Below are 20,471 nucleotides of genomic sequence, written 5' to 3'. Positions count from 1 at the left end.
GAAACCAAAGTTCGAGTTAGTCGGGGAAATATATATAACAGAATACAATACATACAATTTATGTGCACCCCAACTATACCTTTGCTTGCCACCCAAATAGCCATAACCTTGCCAATAACCAATCACATGACCGTCAAGCCCATCGTCACTCTCCTTATCAAAATCCTCATCACTATTATTATTATCATCGGAATCATCCTTAGGGTCAAGGTCGTTCAGAACCAAGGGTAACACAGTCGTCGCCGCCTCCCCGAAATCCATATCATCCTCGTAGTCACTGCACGTGGTCGGAGTCTCGCCCCTCATCCGTATCAGATCCTCGTCCTCTTCCCGCTCCTCAATGTTGAACAGGCCATCTTGGAAGCGCTGATACCACTTGGCCACATACTGGGCACTCGGCGAGAACGGCCCGAAGGCACTGCGACACTCCTCCAGTATCTGGGCCGGATAGAGGCGGCGACGGAACCCGAACAGGATGCACTGCTGCAGCTCAACCGCCGTGGGTGCCGGTATGGGTGACAGGAAGAGCTCGTCCAGGTCCTCGGACATTTTCGGGGACTTTCTTAGCTGGCCCTTCAAACGACTTATGACATTAGCTGCAAGGTGTTCGTTTTGGGAGAAGAGATGTGGGAATCTTTAGAACTTCCAACAATCATTGAACGATTTTGAACAGAATTCTTGGCTTTTCCATAGTCTCAAAGAAGGAAGACAGGACAACAGGACAACAGGACAACGGCAACAGCAACGACAGAACAAAGAACACGGAACACGGAACACAGGATGAGGTGGAAAGCTATATTCAGCATGGGTTTTACTATTATCAGATGTGGGTTAGGCATAAAACAAGGTATAGCTATATATATTTATGATTTTAGGTGATTTATTGGTGGCGTTTTGATAAACTAATGACATAAGCTGCAAGGTATCTCTAAAATTGTATCTTTCCTTTTTTTTAAATTTATTTTGAAACCCAGACAGAATCAGAGAATAAATATTATTGATTAAAACTTTAACAAATGAGATGGTATTGCTTATGATATTAGGGAATCTTTAGCTTCGTAGTAAACTCTTATCCAACTTTATAATAATCTTGTTCAATTATAAAGCTTTACTGTGGATAAGATAAGTGCATTTTTTTAAATTTATATATACAAGATACGTTACTGTTTACTCTTTATTTTTATTATTCATAAATGAAAAAGAAAGCAAAGCTCACAAAAAGATAAAATGAAACAGGGTGATGATTAATAATATTACAAGCTGATTTTTATAGTTTAAACAAGGAGAACGAGAACATAAAGCAGATCAGTAACTGCGTATGAGAGTCGTGGAAAGCTAAGCCAAAGCACAGAATATAAATATTTGGCCTATCTTCATTTTCTTTGATCAAAGATTAAGTCCATTAGCAGATCTTACTACGATTATAACGTCTTTACAACTATTTTCTCCTGTGATCTAGATCCAGATAATAATTCTGACTGAGCCGCACTCTTCGAACTGACATTTTAATCTCAAACTCAGACAGAGCTATTTATGTACAATGTATACAGATTTATGAGAACTCGGACAGAATGCAAAAAGATAAGGTTATGTACACAATGCAAGGCAGCAGCTCTGTTGGCAAAAGAAAAACCAGACACGAAGGCCATCAACTTATGGCTTTTAGAATGCTAACAAACGAGTTCAAAAATTTGCTAAACACTGAGTTGCATCAAAGGCCAGTAGCCAGTCAAACAGTCAGTCACACGAAACATGGTCAAATGCAGGAGGTAATTTACTTTGTAACCAACATTTATTCCTAATGGATGTAACATAGTATGCAGCTGGCATTAAGGTCATAATGGCGAAGTGAGTTGGCTGATTGTCTGTCCAGTATTAGCGGGTTTAGAGGAAACCCTTACTAAGAAATGTATACTCTTGTATTTATTTAAGAACTATAAACTATTTAACTATAAACTAATTCTAAAGTTGACTTAACTTCCTTAGTATATCTCAACACAATGATGCAATCCACCTGTTGCTCTTGCTTTTATTTATAAAAAGTTATTTTGCATTTCAAAGTCTCCGCTCTGGTTCTATAATTATATTGAAATCAAAAGGGCAGGCCGCCGATCTATAGCCAACATCTGCAGTCAACACCTTTCAGCTGCTTTCAGCCCACATGCCAAACAATTTTGAATATATATCAATTAACTCAATCAGTCAACAAGTGATCAAGCACACAGTACTATCTGCATATATATTCCCAACTGAACGATGCAAAATTGAATACTTGGAAACCCAGAGTATGTATTAGTAAAGAAAGCATGCTTACCAGGAACTGATCATTATCACAAAATTGATTTGATTTTTGGCAAGAACTGATATATTACGTCATGAGACTACGTCCCGAACACACATTTAAGCCATAAATAATATTCTGTGGGGTTCTGCGGGGCAAGGCTAGAGGTCAACGAGAGAATGATTTTATACAAACGCAAATGATGGGTTTATTCGAAATGTCTCACATGTCCGTTAGGGAAAACACATGTATATTATTTTAACGTACGTATTCCGCAGGCTTTTACTTTTCAAATAGCTGATGTTGTGAAGTAGTAACACATTGGAAAAACACTGCGGCAACATTTTTTTTAGACAATACACAAATCAACACGAATATATTTTGCTCTTGCGAAGCATGGCAGCGGCAGAGATATTATTATTATTTCAGCTATTTGCTATATTTTGCTATTTGCAGCATGACTAATTTTGACTGCCAATCTGTCATTTTTTTTTGTTTTTATCTGAAGAATTCACACAGCTGCGTAAACAGTGTCATTTAAAGGGCCCAGGGCCTTCAGCGCGTACTCACAAATCACGATTTGTACAAACAGTATTGGAGAAATGAACATATAATCTGGATTTCCTAGTTCCGCTCCGCCTCGAAATTGTTTCTGTTTTTTTTTTTTTCCTTTAATTCGCTGCGAACTCTCTGCTCGTAGCGCCCAGAAATTCGCGTGCAACTAAAGACTAAACGCTGCCACTTTCGGCCACGTTCGCATCCGAATCCGAATCCGAAATCCGCCGCCACCGACACAAAACAACAAAACAGAGAAATCCCCAAGATACGAAAGCCACGCGAGGTGAGAGCAAATAATGCTCGTAGTACTGTTCAGGAGAGTGAGAAAATCAAGCGAAATCGAGACAAAAATAAAAATAAATATATAAGAAATGAGCAAATTGATTTAATAAAAAAAAAATAAGATGACAAACAGGGTGCAGCCGGAAGTCAAAAATAGACCAATTCATTTTGAAAATAGAGTTTTGTCATCTTTCCAAAGAGTTCAACGACTTTTAGATGTCATCAGGGGGAATTAAGATATAAACGAAACTGAGTAATTAATCATAGTGAAGATGGTAATCGTAGGAAACTTGTAGAATGTTTTATATAAGAATTCTTTATAGAAATTTAAAATAAATAATTAAAGCATAAAATCATATTTTTGACGTATTTGGGATTTGGGACAGAAGAACGAACAATTGAAAGGACAGATGAACGGACAGAAGAACGGACAGGAAAAAAAACAGACCAACGGACAAACCAACGGACAGACCAACGGACAGACCAAAGGACAGACCAAAGGACAGACCAACGGACAGAAGAGTTACCTGCATTACTTATTATAAGATAATAAATCGGCTTATTGAAATTTGACAAGTTGACAATTTTATTGATTTAACCCCTTTTAAAATTGTTTTAAAATTTTGTGGCCGAATTTATAATACCCTGCAGTCGCATAAAAATACAATTCATACTAGAGCATCTCCCAGTTTGTTTTGTTTTTCTTTCTTTATCGTGTTATGATCTATATTCAACACCCTGTAGAGCGCCCCGTGTCACCAGCGTGGCCCAACTATTTTTAGATACAAATATAACAAAACTCATATGCTGATGCCCCGCTTCGAGTTCGCTTTGGTTGTAGTACATCATGTACGGCATAATCAGTGGGCTCTTCAACGAGACCTTAGGGCGAAATACCAGCGGAGATTCTAGCACTGCTCCCATTCCCATTCAGAAATATCCGAACACGATGTCGAGTGACTTCGAGTGATGCAGCCGTCAAATTTGTCTTATTTCGGACCCCAACTGTGCGTATTTGTTATAGTTTTAGCCTTGCCAGCGGCGCGCGGGACCAAAGCGAATTGGGAGCAGGCGGAATGCGGCGTGGCGCTACATATATAAATATATATGTATATAGGAAAAAAAATAGTAATAAATAAAACCAGAAGCAAACGGAACAGCGAACTGGGGGAATTATGCAGGTGCAGGCCAATCGGATCACGCACATTGCAGGATGTGTCTTTTGCAGAACAATGCGATTTCTCGACGACTACGACGATGACGACGACGTCGGGGCTCACCTACGTGATCATAATACCCAATGGATGACCCAAAAATTTCACCAAGTCGGCGCCGAGAGCTCTCCGAGTTGAAGGTGATAAAAGGGGATAGAAATCTCTGGGTCAGTTCTGCCGGCACCGCCGCCGCGTCTTTCACAGCCATTTAATGAGGGCATGGCGTAAAGACTAATAACGCCACGCACACAATCGGGTTCCAGTTTCTCACAGTGGCTTTCTCACGCATTCTAATAAGGCATCGCTTTTCCATTGTCTTCGGCGGACTCAAATTAAGTGAGAAGTGACGACGGAGTTACCGACTTTTCAAGAGTTATTATCATCGGTTGCTCACGTATACAGACTGTCGCCTTCTACGTGCAAACGCCCTTTTCTTGGGCCACTCCCAAAGAAATCCACCAAAAAAATTGCTCATATCGAAGCCGTTTTCGCTTTCATTCCAAATGCTCAACAACTATCCAACGCAGAGCCCATAAATTTCTATTTTCTAGCTTTTATTTTGCTGCTGCTTAAAGAGTTTCTAAACAAATAACCAAACGTATGCAAATGAGACAGCAACTAAGCGGCAACTCGAGTCGTTTCTTTAACTCTGGGTTTTGGTTTTTGGTTTTTGGTTGGGCTTTGGTTTAGTTACCCAAATAAATTTCGATTAGTCGCGGGTTTCTCTTTCGAATCCAAGAAAAAGCGAAATTTTGATTTTGGTTTCCTGATTAGTAGAACGAAGCCACCTAACAAATAGCTCTTCGAATGGCTTAATTTATGCAGATTGTTCATCGCCGGCACGGTATCGTATCTGAACAGGGTGTATATATGTTGTAGATATAGAAAATCCACTGCTGAGACTTTGTTTGCAGCTCTCAAAAGCGAAAGCACCGCAATCTGAGCGGGACATTTTCGAGAATACCCAATAAAAAGATATATGCGCGACACGCCATCGATCTCATTTCGGAAATAAAACAAATGATAAAAGAGCTCTGGGGCATAAATAATTATATTATTATATGTGGAGTCAAGTGAGGATTTATTGGGTAAAAGTTATGTTATAAATATAAAATATAAATAATATTAATAATATAATAAAGTTTGCCATATGTGAAAGTAAAATGTCGAGTGTGTAGCTTGGCAACAACGAACGCATAAATCCGTCCACTTGACCAACGAACGGAACAGGAAACTTGGGCAATACCAGCGCGCACCTGAGATACAGATCTGGCTAAAACTACTATTTTTGGCCAGACATAACAAACAAAAAAAAAGTAGGTAAGACAAGTGCAGGCCGAGGGACATTTTAAGTGAGAATTGAACCTAACATGGCCAACATTAAAAACACATAATTTCTAAAACAAGAAAGGATGCTAATAACACATGTTTTATAGGGTCGAAAATTACTTCTTCACTGTTTTTTTTTTTAATATCAGAAATGTGTTTAGTTAGATTTATTAACCACATTTATTATCCCACATTTTCTGATAATACTTAATCCTCTAGAGCAATTACTCCTCCAAGTTTTGTGTTTGGCAACAAGTCAAAGTAAGTAATTTGTGAGATATTATCTCCTAAGATATACTCCTAAGCTTTTAGTGTAAAATCGCTTTTAAAGAAAAATTCAAGAGGTTGCACAAATATATATATGAGCATACTTGTGTGTTTGTTCAAAGTTTTTTGTGTTTATGTAAGCCAAGTCAGCAGCCAAAGCGGCCCACACTCGTGTGTAAAGTGGAGTAGAGTCCAAAAACTTCATCCACATTTGGCTTCCAGGTTCAGGCTGCTTTTCCGCATGTTGGTTTTCCGCTAAAATCAAGTTTATAGTGTCTTTTGGTTACATTTTCGGTTACTTTTTTGGCCAAGTTAGGTGTCTCTAAATCAACTGGGGAATTGTGTGGTCCGTACTCCTCACCTTGTAAACTAGTAACACTCTTCCCAACATTTATTTCTGGTACAATCACTAATCATTCGATTAATTAACACCATCTTGCTGGGAAGAAGCAGTGGTTTCGTTTCTCAGTTTATTTGTTTGGCTTTCTGGTTGGTGATCTCATTGACCTGATATTTCGGTATGTTAGTGGCTTTTACCGCTCAAAAGAACAGCACGAGGTAGTTGAACCCGAAATATCTGTCGCATCATCTCGAGATATTTAGCCGCTCGACAGGGGCAACTGAAACAGAGGCATATTACGCAGAAATCCACCTGAAAGTCTGGCAGTCAGAAGAGCTTTTGCGGCGTCACTTTGTCGTACTTTAACGGTTCTCACACTCGTAACAGCCTCGACAAACCCGACTTGAATGCGAGTATATCTTTGGCAAACACCAGACTTACAGCTCTCCAGCACCTGAAGTCAGCCAGCTTTAGGCTGGCATCTCACCTGACTTCAGGCTCTGGCTGGCTGGCTTTCTGGCTGACAGCCATCAGGCCTCCGGACCGGCCATGATTTTAATCGCACTTGAAGGTGTTTCTTCTGTGTGCCTACTAGTAGTTGGAACTCATATATGTTGAGACCAAAGGCTGTCAGTCTTTGTGGTTTTGTGCAGTTCCAAATATGTGGCATTACCCTTTCAGCGAAGAGAAAACTGAGGCTTGTAATTGCTGCTAGGAAAATAGCCTCTGACATGACCTGTGACCTCAAAACCCATATCTCTAGCTAACTAAAACTAAAAAAGTGATCATAAATTCCAGTAAGCTTGTCACACCTGGCTGGTAATTTCCTATAAATGCGGACAATTGCGTAAAAACATTTATTAAACGCAGTCAATCAATAATTACACAATTAAACAACTCGACCGAACAAGAAATAAGTAAAATGGCAGACCCAGATTAGTTAAAAACTAATTTACATTCAACACGTTTGAACTATATAACTTAGAGAAACTGCAGAGAAAGCCTTTTATTTGTGGTTTTTAATAAGATGAAGAGAGTTAATCAATATACACACAGTACAAGACCCAATGAAAAGCCGGTTACAGATATACTATATGTGTATCTCGGTGAAACTTACAGTTTCTATTATTTGGGACTCAAAGCGGCTTACATTTAGCCCGAATTTTTATGATATGTAAATCCGAACATGCATTTAGTGATTGGCTTTTCTTTACCTGGCCAGCAGTCATTTCCCAGAAAATGTTGGTGGAAAATGATTGCTGACAGCGAGCAATGCAAGGCAATAATCAAGTTGCCGTCGTCGTCGGTGTCGTTGTTGTTATTTAAGATATTACCACATACAAACACATTCCTTTTCGCTTTCATTAATGTCTTGCAAATAACAATTAGCTTTCAAAGAAATTATTGTATTGCACAAAGCGATATAACAATAATTAAGCGACTTCTATGAAACTGAAACTGTGTCATTGACAGAGGGAGCAGTTTATTATATTTCATAGAACTTCTAAACAAAGACCAGGAACTTCAATGGCTTGTAAAGTCCCGAGAATTCTCCACGTTCTGGAAGACCATATATAGTAGGCATAGGAAAGAATGAGGAAACGGTAAACCATTCTTGATAACGGCATCCATTATGCAAATTGAAATCGAAGGAGCCATAACTGGGGCCCCGATCCAAGTGCAATATGGGATTGCTGCAACTGCTGCTTTCGCCGCCGCACTGATTGAATTTATTTTATAACGCTTGCCTCGGAGTTGCAACAGTTAGCCATAGATATATCCACACACACACCTATATATAGTTTATGTGACTTATCTGTGAATCACTTCATATGCATAAGAGCCAATCCACACGTTCAGGCATTTGAAAGATGCAATTTGCCATTTGAATTTCGCAGTTGTAGGAAATGGGGGATTGTGTGAGTAATTGGCCAAGTAAAACACATTATTATCGGTCTATAATGCGAGCCAGTCCGTGTTGTTTTCATCGCAATTATTATTATTTTTTATTGCTGCATGGAATGTGCGAATTTGTTTATATATCTTTTGATAAAAGCAGACCTTCATGGCTTCTTATTCACCATAAAATATTAACTACTTCAACAATTTAATCTACAAAAAAAGAAAAGGTTAATGTCTGTGACCTCTAGAAAGTTTGAGTTAATTGAGATTAACTGCAAGTACGCGGTAAGAAAGTTAGTATAACTTTTTTATAGTATAAATAATTATCAGAAAGAATTTGAGGAGTTTAAAAAAAAAAACAAAGTTTGGAATTTAACTTTCTAACTTTAGTTACAATCCTATGACAATTGCCTGTGTAAAGTACACTTCTTTCGACTTCTCAACTTCACAATTCTTATGGTTTGCCAATGAAAGATATAGCTTCGTGTGAATAAGCAAATATTTGAATATATAGTACATACATATAGTATGTGCACGATATATGAAGTATCTTGGTCGTGTGTGCGATGGCGCAAATGCCAAGCCAAGTGAGTCACGATAATCACTTTTCGACGCGACAAACACGTACCGCAACGGAATACATATAAGTATTTATATGTTAATCAAAATACAAACACAATGTGTGTAGTATTGCCGCTAAAATACGAATCTTTGGAGACGTAAAAGAGCGACTCAAAACGGGTTTTTTCCTGTTGGTTACTTCGATTCTGCTGTTAAAATACAAACTACACACGAACGGATCCGAGAAACCCAAATTGTTAATATCGCAAACTTTTTTTTTTGTTTTTGTTTTTGTATTTTTTTGTGGCCACTGCAATCGAACCCGTGCCCGCACATGCAATGTATGGAGTACGGTGTGTGCAACGTGCAACAAACCACATTCGAAATGATGTCAGCACATTGAATTAATGTTAACCCGCCCGCCTCGGTGAGATCTCACTCGGAAAGTACCATCACAATGGTAGTCCGGGATGGAGATCGGGCTCGAGAGGTACTCCGAGCTCCGAGCTCGGAGATTCCGTGGGATGCGCACGGCCGATCGAATCAAAACCATGTCAATGGAGCCCAGCGAAACTCGGTGAAATAATTGTGGCGGCAGCTTAATTATCATGGCTTTAAAGTTCAGTCCAAGATCATCAACAAAACCAAAATATTTTGGGATACAAATATAAATATAAATAATTTAAATGATTTTCTGAAATATTATCTTTATCAAATTGATTGTATAATATTTATATTTATTAAAATTGATCTTAAAAAAAATGAATATATATCTTAATTCATGGATAATTTGGAGATCAAAATAATATATTTTAAAATATTTATTAAACTTTGCTTTCTTTTTAAAAAATAAAATATTTATAAGATTGTATTAATTTTAATATAAAATAAGTTTAAATTGACCTGCGTTTCTTCATATATATATCTTCATATGAAATATATCTTCAAGCTCTACAAAACGATCTCTCCTAAACCAAACCCTTTGTTTTTGTAAGACTTCCACAAATCGCTTTTCTTTTCGCAAAACTGTTATTCAATATTCATTAGCACTTAATAAACTATGATTTTTTTATGAATATTAGCTGCTTTTCATAAATCATTATAAATTCGCTCATAGAAATGAAGCGCGGCAGTGCCATAAAGCCCCTTACCTACCAACGGGAATAGCTTTAAAGTTTAAACGATAAATCTTTGCAAATTTATAGGATATCTGTCATTAGCACTAAAATCCTAATAAATATCTTAATTTACCATAATTTCCTATTCAAAAAGATTGAACTTAAGCTTATTTAAAAACAAATTAAATTTCAACACACTTTCGAATGTTAAAAAAACTAAAACAAAAAGTTCCATTCAGCGAAATTTTTAGGTGAGTATATAATTAACATAAATATTTGTATTTTTGTATATGTTGTTAAATATTCACTATTAACTTTTAATGTATAAATTATTTATTAAATTATTCAGAAAACTCACCGTTTTGCACTGCGCGAACGCTTCTCGGTCTCCGCCTCCTTAACACTGTCCCAACTATCGCCAACGCCCGAGGACATGTCGTCCAGTCGCTCCTCGTCCTCCATGCCCGAATCCTCCAGAGAAATGTGACAGCTGGTCAAAGTCACCGCAGTGCCATTGTCACCCACCTCGATCCAATCCGATGTTCGGATGCGTTGGGATCTCTCGGTGCCGTACGGGGAAGAGTCTGTGGAGCAGCCCGAGGGACATCGCTTCCTCGAGGAGGAGCCCTCCTTTCCTATGTTCTCTTTCAGAGATTTGTTGACCGAGTAGGTCAAAGTGTCCTCCTCATCCACATCTCCGTCGGCATCTTCCACATTATCCGCATCCACATCCTCGGTATCGGCATCGTCAATGGAGTTGTAGCGAATACGCGATGCTATCTTCTTGGGTGTCGACGTGGTTGGTGGTGACATGGACTTGGTGGGCAGCTGCTCCAGCGAACAGGACTTATTCCGCATGGCGGCCAGCTCAGAGATGAGCATTTCATGGAAGGCTTGCTTCTTTTCCGGGGTGTTTCCCACACTGATCGAGCTCTTCATGGTGCTGGTGTAGCTCGGCTTGGGGTCACCATATTCCGATCCGGAGTTGATGTTGATTCGCATGCAGTTCCCTGTAGACTGGATGGTCAGGACATCGGACTCCTGTTTCAGGGCCTCGTGTTTGGTGATGATCGTGGTATCGGCGGCCGCCTGTTTCTGGCCCTGATTGATGATGATTTCGGAGAAGAGACGCTCGGCGGCGTTCTTTAGATTGTTTTTAATCTCCACAGTCCGGCCTCCCAGGAATCCTCCTCCGTTTGGCGAGGCTGCTGCAGATGTATCCTTTTGGTAGCTGTCCAGCGTGGTTTTTGATCTTCTGAACAGACCAGTGGATGGAGTGGAGGTTACCTTTGGTATATCCTCCACATCCATGGTGGCCACGGGTAACTGGACAATTTTCCGGGGCCTGGGAAGAGGTTGAGTTGCTGGCTGTAGGCCTGCCCGTTCAAAGTCCACCTTGCCGAGGCTCAGGCGGGTCTCCTTGCGGGGAGTGGTCTGCGGGGAGCCCCCGATCACGCTGATCGAATTGTGGCGATTCACCGTCACCACCGATGTGGTGACACTTTCGCGGGGCTTGGCCGTTGGAACATCGGGCGCCTTGCGAAGCTTCAGTGGCTTCACTGGGGGGGTTGGTGCCGGCACCGCTGTGGTTGGCGTCTGGGTTTGGGCCTGTTTCTTGGGCAGATTAACCGTCGGTGACTTGTAGACCAGAGTGCGACCCACCGCACTCAGTTGGCTGACAAAGGTGGGCTTCTTCTGGATGATGGGCGGTGTGGCCGAGGGATTACTAGCTGCCTTGGGCCTGGGCGGTACTGGCGGTCCGGGCCGCTTTACCACCACGGCCGCTGTGGCTCCGGCTGTGGCCATTGGTAGAGATGAGCTGAAGCTGCACGTTCTCACGCAAAACCAGTATTTTTAGGTCACTTCTCGAACGGCGAACAACGAACAACGACTTGGCTTATTTATTATTATTACTTAGCATAGGCGCGCAAATGGGAAACTAGTTTTGCTCTTTGCCGCGGACTAAGTTCTCACATGGCACAGGCACAGACACAGCATCTCCTCTCACTCCGATCGGATCCTCTCCTGCTGCAGCTGCGCCGCCGATCTCTGATCTATTTTGAATATAGGCCACTGCAACGGTGCTAGTTGGATGTGCCAAGTAACAAGTAACACTTATTGGTCGGTTATTCGATATGGAATATGGCTGCTCCGCTCTGCTCTTTGGCACAAAACTCGTTTTCGGTGGATCTTTTGGGGGGTTCTGTGGAGTTTAAAGTGAAAGGGTTCCGTTTATTTTGGCTTTTGTGCATCGACACACAGCATCCAGCAAGGGGAACTGCCTTTAATTGACTTGTTGGTAGCTTAGTTTGTTATTGGAACAAAGTAAGAACTTTGTATCTTTCATAATTATAAGTTACGCAACGAAACCATTAATCAAATCCTTGAATTCTCTGGTCTTTGAAGTGAAGGGGCCTCATATAACCAAGAATGAAACCCCTATACAACTTATAAAAGCCTCAAATTGGCAGCACATTATGTTAAAAAGAAGCCATTAATTTAAAGGTGCCATGAACCATTTAATGGTTTTATCATTGGACAAGGCAACAATGGGTCAAATCTATAGGTTTTTGTGGTTTTTAAAGTGAAAGGTTATACTCTATAATTAAGTTATTAAAGAAAAATAGGTAAGAATTTGCCAACTATTAAAATTTTACTACCAATAATGGTACTTTAACTTGAAAAACTTTAAGTTCTGTTTATAAACAAGTGAAAGGGTTTACTATGGGTTTTTATTATCCATGGCTTTATGGTTTTCGGTCTCTCCACTTCAAAAACCCAGGGAATTATGCCGCCTGAAGCACTTTAAGCCGCGTTAATTGAGCTGTGTATGTTGCCCAGTCTGTCATTTAAATAGGTAAGAATTTCAACATTCCAATAAACGATCATCTGTGAGAGTTTTATTATGGTTGAGCCACAAAAGACGACCGACAAAAGGTTAGAGGGGCTTTGTTTTTGATTTCTTATGGCCTTTGGAAGAACGGTTGTCATTTGTGGAAAGAAGTTTCACTTTAGCACTGATTTTCGGCACTTGCTGGGTTTCCAGTTTACGATCTTCGTACGGCCTTAATTTGTTTAAACTTTACATATGCAATGTATATATACAATTTATTCGATTCAATTATTCACTGCATCCGCACCCACACACTGGCACGGAATGGGAGTGGGCTTATGATCAGTTCGTGGGGAAATTCCCACCCCCCGGAGGACAGAAGTTATCTTTCGATTCTAGTGATTCATCCATCCATCGGCGGTTGTCAAATGAATATTGTAAATATATTTTATGCATTTTTGCGCTTGAAATAGCTTAAAGGCATCGCATCGCAGCGCCAGCACTCACACACACTCAGACGCACGCAGACAATGACAAAGTCCGGCCGATTCGGATACGATACGGTACGATATATGTTGTCCGCTAGACGTTGCGCTTTGCACGAGAGCCAGAAATAAACTGAAACGGAGAAAAACACGAACCGAGAGAGCGGAGCGTCGGCTAAGCGCACCTTGCTCAACATTGTTGTTGCTACCTCACGGTGAGTGTGTGTGTGTGTGTAAGAGGGTGTATGAGTGTGTGTAAGAGTGCGGCAGTGTGGGTGCCTTGGATAAATGAGTGACGCGGCACAACTCGAAAACTCTGCACTTTAAAATTTCAATATTATATGCAGACTTTAAGGTACTCTAAAAATCTAATGGAGTTTTTCGAAAATTTTTTAAAAAGAAACTACTTTTACGTTAAATTTAATTTTTTTTAAATATAACATTTTAAGCTGATTTTAGTTAATTAATGTGCTAAGATAAAAATTTTGTATTTAAAAATTATGATCAGCTTAAGAAATGTTTAAAAACCCTTAGATTTATAAAAAATATTTAAAAATTTTTAGCACCCGTTAAGAGCAAAAAAAAAGTATGAGTATCCTAAGTTTCAGTTCATTCTGATCAATAATTTTTCTTCAAAAAACTTAATAAAAACCACAAGCAAAAATAAACTTTTAATTTCAAAAAGTTCCAAATTAAACTTTAATTTGAGTTTAACCTTTGTAACCAAAATAAATAAAACAAAAACCGAAACAATCTCTTTTGGGCTCCCTCTCTTTGTTGGCTCTCCGCATTTCCCGAAGAGAAACTTGGCACATGGCCAGAAGTGCATCGATTGCCATTCGGAACGGGTGTATATGGGAGGGAGACCACCGCCTCCATTGCCGGCGTCTGGCTGCTGTTTGGTTTTTTTCGGGGGGGTCGTCTGGCGTTGCAACAGCTGTTGGTTGCCGCATCGCGACAAAAGACAGCCGCCACCCCAAGCCTCCCCCCAAAAATAAAATCTTTATTGATTGCATGTGCAAGTACTCGAGTACGTGGCATGGGGTGGACTTGCTTCCGTAAAAATAAAACTATACGATATTTTCTACATTGGATATGTTTATAAATTTCTACTTTCGACGAGAACATGTAACACATACCTTTTGTGGGCATGTTTAGACTTAGTATTGATGGTGAAAGTGAGATATCAATACAAAGAGGTTCATTTAGTGGGAGACAAACATATTTTCAGCCATGGAAAGTGAGAATATGAGATTGACTTTAGTCATTTTTACCAGAGAATGTGTGAGACTGAGATGAAGAAAAGTCATGCGTTCTGCGAACCACAGTGCGTATGAGTAATGTGTAATACGGATACGGTCCACCCTTATCAACATACGTATATAATGCAGAGGTACTAAGTTATGTATGCAGGTTCACATACCAACGTAGACATTGCAGGTTAAAGAAGTAAGACTAAATCGTAACTCCGCTTTTAATCGACTTTTACTGCTGTCATTTCTAAGCAAATGACAGCTTAAATTGCCTGTCTTCGGGGGTGCTTTTAAGTCAACCCCAAAAACTCTGGGAATAGAAGCCAGACAGACCGAACCACTTAGACCTTTGCTTTGTCTTACTGCAGCCACCACTGGCCTGCAATTATGAGTGCTGAGATTAACAAATGTCTGCCGAGTTCCCCTAACCAGATATCGAATTACCTGGAACGTTGTCTACTTCTTCTCTTCGCTTCAAAGGGAAGCCCCAAATATGAAGGTTAAGCTTTTGCTAAATACCAGAGACCACCCCCATCGTATGTGCTAGAAGGAATGTTGCTGTAAGCACTCTCTAATCGTGAAGCACTTCAAAATCTCTCCGAGAATGGAAGCTAAATTAAAGCTGCAGTTTGTATCCTGGTTGCACATTTTTAATTTACACAAAATATATATATTTATATATGGTTTAAAAGTTAATTATAATAAGATATAGATGTTATGATCGTAGACCTTTAAAATAACTTAGTTACGATTCGGCAAACCGAATCCCTCCTGCCCCTGCGGGCTGGCCAGTTATATAGTAACTAGTTTACACATCAACGTGAAGGAGTAATTAATTAATCGAGCGGATCTAAATCATAGATTCTGTACAGTCATAACAATATACAATTGACCTTCGAAATAATCAACTTGGTTAAACAAATATTTATACACATATTCACACGAATGGGCGTTAAAAATACATAACATATTTTGCGTAAGATTAAACAGTTCGCGCCAGCAGCAATTATCAACAAATGGGGGGGGGGGGGGGGGCGAAGCGGTATAGAAATTAGTAATTAATTAAATACGGGTCAAGCGATGGCGGCACTAGTTACTAATGATACAAAATGTCACAAATACAAAAATAATATAGTAAAATACAAGCTTTACTCTTCTATTTTCTTTTCATCGTCTACCTATAGACTAATCCGCGATGGCTGTGTATGGTAAGCTGCTGTGCTTCGGCTTCGTCTTGTTGATAAACACTTTGATGGCGCCATTGAAATCGGCACTGACCAGCACATAGCCGCAGCCCTTTTTGTGCTGCTCAACGAGTGGATCGGGCTGATTGTGAGCCAACTGCAAGGATATAAAACTTTTACTAACCCCATCCTGTCTAGAAATTTGAAACTATTACCTTTTCCATTGAGATTTCATCGGGTTCGGGTTTAATGATGGCCTCCGGGTGTGGCGCAAATATGGCACAAGTCACCGTGGCATTGTGGGCTTTGATGCCCTCCCAGAAATCACTGCGATCGCGACGAACCTGCGCATTGAAGGAAGCATTATAACAAGGCATTTATAAACATAAATATTTATAAAACCCACCGAACTGAGCTTGGAGTAATCATGATTAGTTTTCCATATATATATGCACTGATTCTCAGATCCCGCAATGATGTACTTTCCATCGTGGCTAAAGGAGCCCTTGATCTGCGAGGAGACGTTCAGGTAGCCCTTGTACTTGCACGACAAGTTCAAGTCCCTCAGATCGTAGAGGCGTACGCGGCTGTCGTTGGAGGTAACCAGAATCTTGTCCTCGCCGGGCATTGGTTCAATGCCACTGATTTTGCGTCCAATGCGATTCTTGCCCCGGGTGGAGCGTACGTGTATTTGCGTGTGATACTTCAGCTGATCCGTGTTATAGAATATGCAGCGACCGTCGTAGCTGCCCACCACGGCGAATTGCCCGTTCTGGCAAAAGTTGGCGGCCGTTATAAGCTTCGTCTGGCCATCGACCTCATTCCACAAAGCCACCTTCTTGTCGGGTATGTTCCACAGTCTCAGCTTGCCATCGAGGCTCCCACTCAAAAAGTACCTATCATCGCGAGGATGAAAGGCAATGGCCGTGACAAAATCGATATGCTGGAAGCAGCAGAGACACTCCTTTCTGGATATGTGCCAGAGCCGCACAGTCTTGTCCATGCTGCTCGACAGAATGAAGTAATTCTTCGACCAGCTGACGTCCAGCAGATCCGAGGTGTGTCCATTGTAGGTGCAGAATGGCTTGGGCATGAACGGACCAGGGCACTTCTCGGCGGCAGTGGCCATGGCAATGGCTTCCTCTGCCGAATGCTGCGAAACTAGGGACTCCTGCGAGGGCGTGGGCGAGGATTTTTGATCGGCATTGTATTTGTTGCGCATGTCCTGGAAGAGAAAGCATTATATTTATGGAAATCACTTGCTTGCCAGTTAGTTACCTGGAAGAATGGATAGGCATCTTTAAGAACCCAAATCCTCAGCACCTTATCCTGCCCGGCAGTGGCCAACAGGCGTCCGCAGGAACTGAACTTCATGCACCACACAGCGCTGGTGTCCTCGCCACTCAAATCCTGAACATGCTGCAGCTTGGTAAACTCATACGGCCCCTTGTTGGACGACGAGGCCTTGATTTTGATATTCTGCTCGGGATTCATGGCATCCTCGATATCCGCCACATCCTCCTTGTGCCGCGCATGCGACACTTCCGATGCAATCGACTTGGCCTTGTCCACAGTCTTCCTCATGGTGGTGCCAAAAAAGCGTTTAATTCGCGCCGTCTTCTTTTTGAGGCGACTCCCGTCCTCCGTCTCGAGCTCCTCCTCGTCGGGCACCTGTCCCTCAATGCTGGGCGGTATGCCAATAACACTCTCCTCATCCGACTCCTTCTGGATCACCTCCAGATGCGAGGTCAGTTTCAGGATGTGTAGCGAGAGCGGGTTCCAGCCCTCAGGCACGGGTGGTGAACGCATTTCGGAGAGCGGCATGTTCTCGCCGGTGTCCAAATTCTTCACAGGAACTTGTTCGAGTATCTCAAAGTCTGTTAACTGCTTGCCCGAGCTGGTGCGAGTGCGTACATAGATATTCATCTGCTTGAGCACGTCCTCGTCGCCAGCAGACTTGCGCCGCTCCTTGTCGTTGGTAACGCGATAGAAACCGGGATAGCTAGATAGGGAAAGGCCCATTAAATAAAGAATTAAGCTTAATTGTTTCCTTAGCTCACCGTGTGGCACTGCCCAAGCTGTTGGATCCTGTGCCCGCCAGCTTGGGTCGATTCGCATTCTCCATTAGCATCTTTTCGATGCGCTCGATTTCATCTTGGGACGGACCCTGCGCCTTGTTGCTGGCCTCATCGCGTGGCTTGACCACATAGCCACCCTGAATGGCCTTGAACAGGTTGAGACCCTGATTGGGATCAATGGAACTGCAAGGAATGAAAATAATAATTATTAATTAATTATAAAAACAACAAGATGTACTTACCTAACCCTTCCCGGTGCCGAGTTGCTTTTCGCCGAATTCGAGGGACTTGGTTTCGAATGCACCGACGTTGAGCTGCTGCCCAAGGATTGCGAGGATTTGGGTCCGGAAATTGTCACCGAAGAGGCGAGGTTACGCATATGAATCGCACTTGTCGATGGCAGCGACGAGGACGCCGCCGTAGTCGAAGCCGAGGCAGAAACGATCGTATTCGTGGAGGAGCAGGTCAAGGTGGTGTTGGAAGCTGAGGCGGTAGATGCATCATTCAGTGAACTCTCAAACTCCATGACAAACTTCTGCTGAAAACCTTGGACGCTCTTCACCGAACGCGTGTCACTGTCGGTGTCTTCATTGTCGGCCTGCGGCTCGGAGGAGGAACTGTTGGAGAAGTTTCGAGAATTTTTCTTTCTTCGCGGCGGCGCCACAGGTCCGCTTGAGGTGATGGAGTCCGTGGTCTTTGACTGGGCAAGCTTGGTGCTTGCTATCACATCCGGCTCCTGCAGCATGATCCCGCTGGCAGCTCCTGTCGCAATTGTGGCAGCCACTGCCGACTCCTTGCTGCCTTGCTGATGCTTTGGCGAAACCCTGGGCGTATTCAGACCGGAAGAGGAGGTGTTGCCAGTGCTCGGTGGATTGGTATTGGATACTGCCTGTCCCTGTTGCTGTACCTGCTGTTGCTGCTGCTGCTGTGCCTGCTGCTTTTGCTGCTGCGCATTCAACGAGGCCAGCGACTCGCGATCTATGCTAATGGCTGTTAAACAAATAAAAACGAGAGTGTTAATCGTGCTTTGATATTTGAAAGCAATATCTGAGTGTATACTCACCAGAGGGATCGATGCTGCCGGCCAAGATTCGGCCCACGCGACCCAGTGACGTCATGCTCTGTATGCTCATCGTATCGGTCTCGATGACCTTAAACGGATGCGTCGACCGGCTGGTGAAAATGCCATCCGTCGAGCTATTCTGTAATTCGAGTTTCAAGTCAGTAAATACAACTGGGAGAGCGATGTGTGTGCGACAAAAAGCCAAAAGCTGGAGAAACAAACTAAAGATGGATAACGAAAGATATGTATACCTGAGAATCAGGTGTGAGTGTGTTTCCTGGATTATCATCTTCATCGTTCTGCATGAACTGACGCAGTTCTTGAAAGCGCTGTCTACCACCATACTATATGCGCGATTTTATTTTTATTATCGATTTATATGTATTTTATTGGTTTGAAGTTTATATTCGTTCGTTGATTTTTTTGGAAATGAGGCGGAGAAAATATGAAAGTAAAGAACACAAATATGGACACAAAATTAAAGGGGGCGAAGACTTTGGGTATTATTAATCTAATTTATAAATAGTAAAAGTCATCTGAATCCAATTTTAATAAAAATCCCATTAAATAAATATAAAAACGAAAAATTATTTGTCTAAATTGGGTTGGAAATGCAACGTACATGTAAAGGTATATTTATCTGAGCTGTATCTATATATAATCACTAAATAAACCCTATCAATCATATCGGCTTTTAACAAATTCCCTTCCAAAAATGATATAACACTGGCCGCGTTTATTAAGCAATTAAAAATTTTATAGCTGGCTAAAGCCGATAGTAACTAGGTATTGTCTAAATATAGATCGTGCGGTATACCTACCTAAGCGATACAAGAAAAAGAAAAAATATATATTGATCTATACGGACAGCAAAATAAATCATATTTTGAATAGAATATACTATATTCCTTGACCACGATCGGAGAGCCCCTAGCGTATGTAATCCACTTACAGATCCGGAAACTGGCTTCGGCTCAGCAAACACTCCGGCGACGCCGCCGCCTGCTGCATCCTTTAGCCGGGCACCCAGGCTGTTGGTGGGACTCCGGGTGGCGGGCGTTCCAGCGCCAATGGGTGTTGCATCGCTGTCCGATGAGGCCGCCGCATTGACCCGAACAGCTGGATCGGGAAATATGAACTCCTGGGCCACTTCAGGCGGCAGCTTGCGACTGTAAGCAACAAGATTGTTTACTCGAATACCTTCCGGGTGCACATACCACACGCAGAACTTACCTCAGCGTAGAGTGGCGATTGGGCGTTGTGTCTTCGGCATCGAAAAATTCCTCTGAGCTGTCCGAATCCGTTTCCAGCTTACTCATCTTCCTGTGCGGTGTGTGCGTCGCGCGTCGTCGAGTGGCTATCTCTATTACCTAACCGCCCTACCGACCGACTTGCCCCGTCCGATGTATGCAAATTGACCACGAAATTACGCGTTTTCGTCGCTCTTTTTGTTATTGATTCCCTTTTGTTGCTGCGGCGCTTTGTTGCTTGGTGGCTCTTGTCTGGTTGAGTTTCAGTTGAGTGACGTCACTTGCTGCAGCGCTGGCTTGAAAGGCATTGTACTTAGCATTTTGCCATTAATTAAGGGTGGGGGAGCGTAGTAACTAGTAATTTAAGTTGAAATTTAATTTTATTGATAAATACTAGAGGTGTCAAGTGTGCGATAGCGTTTTCGATAGCCCAGGTGATTCATGAAAAATCGATATCAATATTCGTGAGTGTT

The 20,471-nt window shown here is 41.8% G+C and overlaps 2 protein-coding genes across 9 annotated transcripts in view; both read right to left on the bottom strand.

The window, feature by feature from the left end:
- LOC108073408 (uncharacterized) overlaps positions 1–15,734 on the bottom strand; it is a 24,463-nt gene extending 8,729 nt beyond the window's left edge. The window contains exons 1-2 of one of the 6 annotated variants that reach the window (XM_070286866.1): positions 15,602–15,734; positions 56–596 (exon numbers count right to left, since the gene is read on the bottom strand). In XM_070286866.1, coding sequence (XP_070142967.1) covers positions 56–549 — 494 coding nt within the window. In that variant the 5' untranslated portion in view covers positions 550–596; positions 15,602–15,734. Of the gene's footprint in view, positions 1–55; positions 909–2,851; positions 2,961–10,210; positions 12,056–13,192; positions 13,291–15,575 lie in introns of those variants that run through there. The other 5 variants (XM_070286865.1, XM_017165005.3, XM_017165009.3 and 2 more) reach the window with 5 other exon arrangements.
- LOC108073407 (WD repeat-containing protein 44) lies at positions 15,554–20,433 on the bottom strand. Of its 3 annotated transcripts, XM_070286864.1 has the most exons (11): positions 19,982–20,433; positions 19,701–19,917; positions 19,000–19,092; positions 18,749–18,887; positions 18,232–18,675; positions 17,928–18,168; positions 17,668–17,868; positions 16,886–17,609; positions 16,014–16,832; positions 15,823–15,951; positions 15,554–15,764 (listed from the first exon to the last, which is right to left on the bottom strand). In XM_070286864.1, exons 1-11 carry the CDS (start codon positions 20,065–20,067, stop codon positions 15,609–15,611), a joined length of 3,249 nt encoding a protein of 1,082 aa, XP_070142965.1. In that variant the 5' UTR covers positions 20,068–20,433; the 3' UTR covers positions 15,554–15,608. The 3 variants fall into 3 exon arrangements, with proteins under 3 accessions (XP_070142965.1, XP_017020492.1, XP_017020493.1); XM_017165003.3 differs by having other exon boundaries at positions 17,928–18,675; positions 19,982–20,432; XM_017165004.3 differs by lacking the exon at positions 19,000–19,092 and having other exon boundaries at positions 17,928–18,675; positions 19,982–20,432.
- Between the last annotated feature and the right edge of the window lie 38 nt (positions 20,434–20,471).

This window comes from Drosophila kikkawai, chromosome 3R (assembly GCF_030179895.1).
Source record: "Drosophila kikkawai strain 14028-0561.14 chromosome 3R, DkikHiC1v2, whole genome shotgun sequence".
NCBI classification, from domain to species: domain Eukaryota; kingdom Metazoa; phylum Arthropoda; class Insecta; order Diptera; family Drosophilidae; genus Drosophila; species Drosophila kikkawai.
This window is presented reverse-complemented; position numbering and strand designations above follow the sequence as displayed.

Excerpts from the sequence above, each read along its gene's own strand:
- LOC108073407 (XM_017165003.3), bottom strand. The coding sequence starts at position 20,067 with ATGAGTAAGCTGGAAACGGATTCGGACAGCTCAGAGGAATTTTTCGAT. Across the intron at positions 19,093-19,700 it reads CGAAGCCAGTTTCCGGATCT|TATGGTGGTAGACAGCGCTT; the intron begins GTAAGTGGATTA and ends TCGCGCATATAG. Across the intron at positions 15,765-15,822 it reads ATGAAATCTCAATGGAAAAG|TTGGCTCACAATCAGCCCGA; the intron begins GTAATAGTTTCA and ends ATATCCTTGCAG.